We start from the raw sequence: 9,888 nt of genomic DNA, 5'->3' as shown, positions 1-9,888 counted from the left end.
CTCAAATGCCTAAGATACAAGGCAAGTGGCTGGAGCTGTGACTTAGCAGATAAAGCTGCCAACTGCAGTGCTGGCATCCCATGTGGGTGCCAGATTAAGTCCCAGCTGCTCCATTTCTAATCCAGCTCTATGCTATGGCCTGGAAAAGCAGTAGAAGATGGTCCAAGTCCTTGTGCCCCTGCACCCACTTAGGAGACCCGGAAGAATCTACTGGCTCCTGGCTTTGGATTGGCCCTGCTATGGCTGTTGTGTCCATTTGGGGAGTGAAACAGTGGAAGGAAGACTTCTCTCTCTCTCTGCCTCTGCCTCTCTGTACCTCTGCCTTTCAAATAATAAATAAATAAATTTAAAAAATAAAATAAAATATAAGTCATAAAATGATGAATTTTATTACATCTAAGTTAAGGATACATGTTTAATGAAGGACATCAACACCAATTATCAAATGGGATACTGAGAGAAGATGTCTACAATGTTGAAAAACAAACTAGATTAATGGCTAGAATATTTAATGAATTAGAAAAAGACAGGAACCATCCAGAAATTTAGTCAAAATTTCTAAAGAGGAGTTAACAAAAGGCTAACAATCATATATAGAAATGCTGAAACTAATGATTATTGATAAAAATGCAAATTCACTCTTTTTGCCACATCTACTGCGAGAATGAAGACCATTCTCAGCAATCAGACGGTCGACATCCCAGAAAATGTCAACATCAGTCTGAAGGGGTGCACAGTCATTGTGAAGGGGCCCAGAGGAACCCTGCGGAGGGACTTCAATCACATCAATGTGGAACTCAGTCTCCTGGGAAAGAAAAAGAAGAGGCTCCGGGTTGACAAATGGTGGGGAAATAGAAAGGAACTGGCAACTGTTTGCACGATCTGTAGTCACGTACAGAATATGATCAAGGGGGTTACACTGGGCTTCTGTTACAAGATGAGGTCAGTGTATGCTCATTTCCCCATCAACGTGGTTATTCAAGAGAATGGGTCTCTTGTTGAAATTAGAAATCTCTTGGGTGAAAAGTACATCCGAAGGGTTCGGATGAGGCCAGGTGTTGCCTATTCAGTGTCTCAAGCCCAGAAAGGTGAATTAGTGCTCGAAGGAAATGACATTGAACTTCTTTCAAATTCAGCTGCTTTGATTCAGCAGGCAACAACAGTTAAAAATAAAGATATCAGAAAATTTTTGGATGGTATCTATGTCTCTGAAAAAGGAACAGTTCAACAGGCTGATGAATAAGACCTAAAAGTTATCCGGCTGCAGAAACAAGAACCCAGATTGTGTCTTGTGGTATTTTAATAATGCAATGAGATTATTGATTTGAGAAAAAAAAAGAAAATTCAAACAATACTGAGATTTCACATCTATTGACATGACAGAAATTAGAAAACTAGATACTACCAAATGTTGTCAGGAATACTTTTAAAATTGAAATAAAAGAGTATTTTCTGATGGGATCTTAACATGTGCAGATCTGTGGTATGCTTACAAATGTTTAATTGGACTTCCATAAAAAAAGGTATACAAAAGAGTACTTCAAAAACTTTTAGAAAATGTAATTAAAGGTAACTTTACTTTCACACAAGATATTTGAAATCCATGCATATGTCAGGTCTTCAAAAAGTTCACAGAATGTGAATATTATGGAACAATGTATGGATTTTTAAAAATTTTAAAACAAAATAAAATTATCTTTGAATTCTATTTAGCCATGAACTTTTTGAAGTACCGGGTGTGTGTGTGTGTGTGTGTGTGTACTATAGTTTAATATAAACTTCATTGCGGAGGAGGTCCAAGATGTCAGAATAAGGAGGGAGCACACTGATAGTCTGGGAAAAGATGGTTTAATAAAAGTGGAGGTACTACAGTCTCAGGGAAGAGTTCGGAAAAAAACTGCAGAGGAAAATCTTCCAGAATTAGTGGGACATGCTGGACCTACTTGGAGGGCACAGGCTCCCAAGGCTCGAGACCCCAGCTGCTGAGTCTACACACCAGCGCTAGAAAGGGAGGTGAGGTGAAACAGCAGGAGCCTGAGACACTGGCAGAAAAGCGGCAGGAAGAGCCTAGAGGGAATGAGGCTTGAAACCCCATGGGGGAACGTTCACCAGACTAACTAAAGGAGAGAAAAAAAAAGGGACCGGTACGGACACAATTCTCTCTATCCACTCACTTTACAAAGTCAGGGAAGACAATAGAGCAGGCGCCATTTTGGACATACATAACAGCTGTGCCAGCTCGGGGCTGCACCTGCCCTCAACCAATCAGAAAAACCTGACTCTGATGGGGAGAAATAACAGGAGACTAAGACCTAGTGAATGTGTAGAGCTTATGAACCGGGACACTGGAAAAAAAAAAAAACTGAGAGTGTGTGGGAGAACTCACGGTGTGGCTGAGACTTAAGTAGTCTCTATGGTAGACACCACAAACTTGGTAACCTTGGGAACTCAGTGAGAGACACTGCAGGGGAATCTGAGCTTGCACTTAAGACTCCAAAGATCCTTTGTGTGATCATTGGGACAGAGCAGATGAATATTATACTCACTGGGGCTGGGGCTCAGGCACTGATCAGCATTGAGGAGAAGAGCTCAGCTGAGTGGGATTACTTCCATTCTTAATAAAAAAGAGAGCGAGTGAGAGAGAGAAGATTTACCACACAAAACCTGGGTGTGTCAACTTTGGCACATGTTAAACCTGAAGAACTGAAGAGAACTCTCTGGCCACGCCCACCACAAGCCTCTAGAGATTCACCAAAAGAAGACAGTCCACTCAATCTAGAGTCATAGTATAATGAGAAAAGCCACCACAGCGAGAAAAAAAAAAAAAAAGAAGAACCAAAGAATACCTGCACAATGACGAACAACAAACGCAGAAACTGAGGAAACAACAACAAGGAAGAATCATGCTGCTCCTAAATGAGCATGAAACTCCAACACAAGATTATGAAGACAATGAGATAGAGGAAACGCAAGCTATAGATTTCAAAAAATTTATGATAAGAACATTTACAAGTTATCAAAAACAAATACATGAACTACAGAAATCCATACAGGACAGGACAGAAAATCTCTCTTGTGAAAATGAAATCTTAAGGAGGAATCAAAATGAAATGAGGAATTTAGTAGAAAATGAAATTGAGATACTGAAGAAAAATCAAAATGAAATGAAGAATTCAATAGAACAAAGGAAAAACACATTTGAGAGCCTTAAAAACAGAATCAGTGAGATAGAAGAGAGAATATCGGACTAAGAAGACAGAGCACAGGAAGGTATACAGTCAAACCAAAGAAAAGAAGAGGAAATTAGAAATCTAAAAAATATTGTCGGGAATCTACAGGATAATATTAAAAAACCCAACATTCGAATTCTAGGAGTTCCTGAAGGCATGGAGAGAGAGAATGGATTAGATTATCATTACCCCAATACCCAATGAAACAGAGACCCTACAAAAAAACTACAGACCAAAATCCTTTCTGAACATGTATGAAAAAAATCTTCAAATACTAACAAACAAAATCCAGAAGATTGTTAGCTATATTATACACCAGGGCCAGTGGTATTTATTCCTGGAATGCAAGGATGGCTCAATACAAAAAAAATCAATCAATATACTCACCACATTAGAATGAAGGGGGAAAGACATGATAATTTCAATTAATGCATAAAAACTTGATAAAATTCAAAACATATTAATGTACAATAAGAACATGAAATATACTCAATGTCATTAATCATTAGAAAGATACAAACCAAAATGACAATGAGATATCAACTCATACCCAAAGATTTATTTATTTACTTGAAAGTCAGAGTTACACAGAGAGAGAAGGAGAGGCAGAGAGAGAGAGAGAGAGAGAGGTCTTCCATCACTGGTTCACTCCCTATTTGGCCACAACAGCTGGAGCTGCGCCGATCCAAAGCCAGTAGCCAGGAGCTTCTTCCAGGACTCCCACGAAGATGCAGGGGCCTGAGGACTTGGATCATCTTCTGCTTTCCCAGGATATAGCAGAGAGCTGGATCGGAAGTGGAGCAGCCAGGACTTGAACCGGTGCCGATATGGGATGTCAGCACTGCAGGCAGCAGCTTTATCTGCTATACCACAGCACTGGCCTGCACACGCTTTTTTTTAAAAGTGTAAGTGCTACTATTAGAAGAAATATGGAGAGATTGGAACTCATGCACTGCTGGTAGGAAGGTAAAATGGTAAATTAGGATAGTGCTATTGAAAACAGTATAGTGTTTCCTCATAAATAATTAAAAATAGAATTACCATATGGTCCAGCAATTCCACTTCTAATAATATTCCCAAAATACTTGAAATCAGGATCTCAGATAGGTACTTGCACAGTCATGTTCATAGCAGTATTCACAATAAGTAAAATGTAGAAACAACCCAAGGGTAAGGATCCATTGACAGATATAAAAGCAAATTGTGATATATACATAAAAAGGAAGAAAATTTTAACATATGCTACAATATGAATGATCCTTGAGGATACTATGCTAAGTGAAATAAGTCTGTGACAAAAAGACAAATATGGTATGATTGCATTTATATGAGATACTCTGAAAAGTCTAAAACACAAAGATAGAAAATAGAAATGAATGTACAGTTAAAACTTAAGATGGTAAATTTTATTATATCTATTTTACCAAAATAAAATTTTTTAATGCCTTAAAAGAAGTATGGTCAATAAACATTAATAGATAATTTACAAAAGAGAAACTAATAAACACCTGAAAAGGGAGTTTAATAACAGTAGTCCCAAATAAATACAAATGAAACAAAATCACTTTTAACCTATTATCGACAGAAAACTTTTACAAATTTAACAGAGTTTATTCAACAAACAATGATTCATGGAATCCACCTGAGTCACGATCATCGCATGCTATAATGTAGGTAGTGAGTATTTATAGACAGAACATGGAAGTAAAGAAATGGCATGACTGGTCACAAGTAGGCATTTGCCTTATTAAGATATGGTCAGATAAGCTGGCAGCCTGTGACTAGCTGAAGCTCAGCTGCTTGGGCTCCACTGAGACCTTGAAATCTGTTACAAAACCTATATTCAGGGGCTGGCGCTGTGACATAGTGGACTAGTCGTATGCCTATGGCGCCAGCATCCCACATGTGTGCCAGTTCAAGTTTTGGCTGCTCCTCTTCCTATCTAGAGCTTTGCTTTTGGCCTGGGAAGGTAGTAGAGTATGGCCTGGGTGCTTGGACCCCTGCACCTGTGTGGGAGACCCAGAGGAGGTTCCTGGCTCCTAATCAGTCAGGCTCTGACCATTGCAGCCTTTTGGGAAGTGAACCAACAGATGAAGGGCCTTTCTCTCCATCTCTCCATCTCTCTCTCTCTCTCTCTCTCTCTCTCTCTCTCTAACTCTGCCATTCAAATAAATAAAATTTTGAATTAAAACATTTTGAAAATGCAAAACCTATATTCATAATTTTGGGTTTAGTTTGTATACGTACTAAGTTAGGCTGCAGTTTTCTATGCATGGCCCTAAAGAATAGATTCATCCTCAAGCCAAATTTAATACATTTCAAAAATTTACTATTGATGCTAGTCATTCCTGGACACCTTAAAAGAGTATAACACTCATAAGTCCTAACTTGAACCATCACCTGCTACCTCCCACAGTACATACTAGCAGGAAGCGGGAATTGGAAGCCAAGCTAAGAATCCAACTCAGGAACTCCAATATATAGATATTCCAGTGTCTTAACCATTGCACCAAATGTCCACACCTGATTGCTCAATTTTTAATGATGTTAAGACTAATCAGTGGGTTTAGTTGTTGGCAACTTGATCCATTAAATTTCCCTACCAACATTTTACCTAATGCTTGGTTAATTGGTGATGGTCATTTTCTAGATCTATTGTTTCATGGGGTCTACAAAATGGTACTTCTCAATCAACCCTTCTGCATTTATTAGCAGACATTTCTCAATAAAGAGAGAATTTTCGTATCACCTTTTTGGCTATTCCAAAGTGAAGGGTGATAAAGTAAATATAACATATGAGACCACAGAGAAAATAGCAAACAGATTGAGTACAAAATCAAAAGAATTAAGAGAAAATCTTTCATCTTTAATTTGAATTTTAAACATCAGTGTGAACTCATAGTACATGTCTTTTTCATTTTCTAAAACCTACACAAGGGCTGGCATTGTGGCACAGCAGGTTAAGCCACTAGTTGCCATGCTGGCATGCCATATAAAAGTGCTGGTTCAAGTCCCAGTTGCTCCACTTCCAATCCATCTTCTTGCTAATGCTATTAGCAAGGCAGAAGATGGCTCAGATACTTGAGTCCCCACCATATATGTGAGAGACCGAGTGAAGAAGAGATAGAAAGAAAGAGAACTTCCATCAGCTATTTTATTCCCCAAATGCCTGCAATGGCCAAGGTTGGGGCCAGGCCAAAGTCAGGAGCCAGGAACTGCATCTGGGTCTCCCATGTAGGTGGCAGGAGCCCAAGCACTTGGGCCATCTTTTACTGCAATCCCAGGTGCATTAACAGGGAGCTGGATCAGAAGTAGAGTATCCAGTACTTGCTCTGATATGGGATCCAGCATTGCAGGCAGTAGCTTAACCAACTGTGTAAAAATGCCAGCCCAGGAAATATTATTAATTGTATGTGGCTATGCCTTTTTAGAGTGTCCTCACTGTTAGGCTAGTGGTCATATATATCAGGGTACTTTTACAGGAATAAATTAACTCACTCCTAGGCAAAGATTATCTCTGGCTGTTTAAATCATAAATTTGGTGGGCATGTATTAGGTTGTAACTATCTTAACTTACTGACTAATCTGAGGATCTTAAAAATGGACAGTCAGACATACTGTGCATCAAGATTCAATGCAACAGGACTTAAAACACAACGGTTGGCCATAAGAGGTACACCTTGAAATTTCATCAAAAGAAGGCTGCTCTCATGGCCCTGGATCTAGTCTTCTACTCTACCAGCTCACTGTTTCTTCCCTCCTGAATATTTAGGTGTTCTTAGCTCAAGCTTGGGAACACCAGTGGTCAATCTTATAACACTGTTGATGTTGCTGCTGCCATTCCAACGATCCCAGTGCTATAACCATTACAGATTTTTTTTCTGTCCCTATTATCCAGTGTTACCTCTCTTCGTGATCCATATAAACTTTTTCAACTGACCTTGGAGAACTGGCCCCGTAAGACCTCTTCAGCTGAACAGCTCCATATGCCAAGGAGAAGTTAACACCACACAGTTGAGCTAAATGTATGCATTAGTCAGTCTTTGGTGACTAGAATGAAATAAGTGGGGCACACTAACTTTATAAATAAAATGTTTATTTGAGTTCATGGTTTTGGAGGTTCATAGTCAAAGATCAGGTAGGCCCCAGTAGCTTGGTCACTGGTAACAGAATTTTTGCTGATAAAATTCCAATATGGCACAGAACATTACATGCTAAGAGACAGAAAGCATATAGGTCTATGTATATCTGTAAAGTCTCTCTCCCTCTCCTTATAAAATCCACCAGGACTTAATCATGAGGGCTCCACCCTAATGTACTAATCTAATCGTATCTAAACACCAAAGTCAGATTAAGTTTCCACTCTCCTAATGTGATTAACATTAGACTTTAGCAATCAAAATCCTGCACAAGTTCAAAAGAACAAATCATACTTAAACCACAGCAGAGTGTCTATGTCCCTGTGTCTCCCCATGGGCTATAATATGTCTAAAGTCTAATTCTCTATCAAAGTATCAAAATGGTTCTGCAATTGTTCCATGTTCTCCCATCTTAGTATGATTCCTCTGACTTTCTGAGCTATCTCAATCACCCAGCAATCTTCCTTTGTGTATGATAAGAGAAATGGAGTTATTAATCTTAGCAGCCTTTCTTAAGAAGGACCCTAAGGAACTGCCTTCACACGACAGAATCCCAGAGCTCTGCATGCATACCGACCCTTCCAGGATGCTCACTATCCATAGAGAAATAAAAAGCCATCTCTTCCTGGAACAAAAATGAAACACAAGAGAGGACAGCAATCACAGGTAATGTTTAGAACAAAAGGAAAACGCTGAGCAAACAAATTAAGGCCTTTGCTCTGAAAAGTGAAGCCAGGCAAATGCACCTTAAGGGCTTTCAACACTATAGCAGCAATTAATACCCAAAATGGAACCTGAACAAGAACTGAGCATAACAGCACAAGATTTCAGCCTCCAATAAAAATTTCAGGAAGAGTGAAGGACATTTTCTATCTAGTCCTGGTAAAAAACTCCCGTTAGATTTAAAGTCACAGTTTTAATACCTAAGTGCTATATTTTAATAGATGGATAGATATACAAATAGATCAAAAGATTAACAGATACACTGATAGATGGATAGAATAAAGAAATATACTATATTTCCATTAAATATGTACATTATCAAATCCTGTTTAAAACATACATGTGGGGGCTGGCGCTCTGGCATAGCGGGTAAAGCTGCCGCCTGCAGTGCCGGCATCCCATATTGGCGCCAGTTTGAGTCCCAGCTGTTACACTTCCTATCCTGCTCTCTGCTATGGCCTGAGAAAGCAGTGGAAGATGACCCAAGGACTTGGGCCCCTGCATCCGCGTGGGAGACCCAGAAGAAGCTCCAGGCTTCCGGCTTTGGATTGGCACAGCTCCGGCCATTGCAGCCATCTGGGAAGTAAACCAGTGGATGGAAGACCCCTCCCCTCCCCTTCTTCCCCTCCCCTTCTTCCCCTCCCTCCCTCCCTCCCTTTCTCTCTCTCTCTCTCTCTCTCTCTCTCTTTCATGTTCCATTGCTTTGATGGTTTTCTTATTGTTTTTCCATAAAAATCTGTGACTGACTAAATCATGCAATAGATTCCTTCTCCATAGCTGTTATTTAGAAAAATATCACAATCCCTTGCCATAATGCATCAATTATCCTTGGTTGCTGATATCCAGATTATGGATATATTTCCCAGAAAACAACCAGACTGATATCAAAGCAAATGGCACCAGGACCAGGCTCCTGGTCAACAAACAGTAAAATAGTCCACATCCATTTTGTCCTCTCCAAATAATATGACAAAATTAGAATATCTCTCCAAGGTAAATTATCATACCTGCTCCTATCCCATCCACCCTCAAACTGAAGAATTATCTGTTTGTAATCTATTCATATACAGAGGAGAATTAGTTTTTTTCTAATCTTTTAGCAAACATCTAATTGGGCTCACTAGGAGCTCTTTGTGCATCCACTCAGGAATCATGCAGCTAGTGCTCCCTACTTCATCCTACACTGGCCCCCTTACACCAAGCTCATGTGCATATGTTACAGGGAGGCAGGGGTGGGGGCATGTACAGTGCCATTGTATCAGACCTCCACTTATTTGTAATAAACACTTAGCAGACAGAAAAATTCTCAAAGGCTATTTATTAAGCTCCCAACATCCTTGGGGTACTGTGCAGGGCACTGTAATTACAGGAAACGGTTTTGACTCTGCTTCTTTTGGGACTGCCTGGCTGGGAGGCCCAGAGAGTGGGCCATGGTAACCACTCTTCATTTTCCTGGGGCATTGTAACCCTAATGAGATCCATTCTGATTGCAATTAGAAAAGTGTGCAGCAGGTGAAGCCATATGGAGTGTGGTCATCTTGAAGCAGAATCTGAAAGGGGGCTTTTGTCTACCCAGCTCTGTACACGCATTTTCTAAAATCAGGTCCCACCTGGTCCTGCCACAGCCCTGTAAAGAACAGGAACTGTCTGAGAGCTAAAGCTTCAATCCATGTTCACATTACAAAAGAAAGGAGGAAGCTATTGAGTGCCTACTGTGTGCCAGGTGCTGTGTTAGACTTTTTCTCACATCATCCCCATACCATCAACCTCTCAGTGAGCCACTTACCATAAATAAT

At 39.9% G+C, this 9,888-nt stretch overlaps 1 protein-coding gene across 1 annotated transcript; it reads left to right on the top strand.

Annotated features, from left to right (window-relative positions):
- Positions 1-656: 656 nt before the first annotated feature.
- On the top strand, positions 657-1,269 carry LOC100350114 (large ribosomal subunit protein uL6-like). The gene has a single exon (XM_051831600.2). It carries the CDS (start codon positions 665-667, stop codon positions 1,241-1,243), a length of 579 nt encoding a protein of 192 aa, XP_051687560.1. The 5' UTR covers positions 657-664; the 3' UTR covers positions 1,244-1,269.
- The last annotated feature ends 8,619 nt before the right edge of the window (positions 1,270-9,888 follow it).

Source organism: Oryctolagus cuniculus, chromosome X, assembly GCF_964237555.1.
Source record: "Oryctolagus cuniculus chromosome X, mOryCun1.1, whole genome shotgun sequence".
Lineage (NCBI taxonomy): Eukaryota > Metazoa > Chordata > Mammalia > Lagomorpha > Leporidae > Oryctolagus > Oryctolagus cuniculus.
The sequence above is the reverse complement of the archived record's forward strand: the minus strand, read 5'-3'. Positions and strand labels throughout refer to the sequence as shown.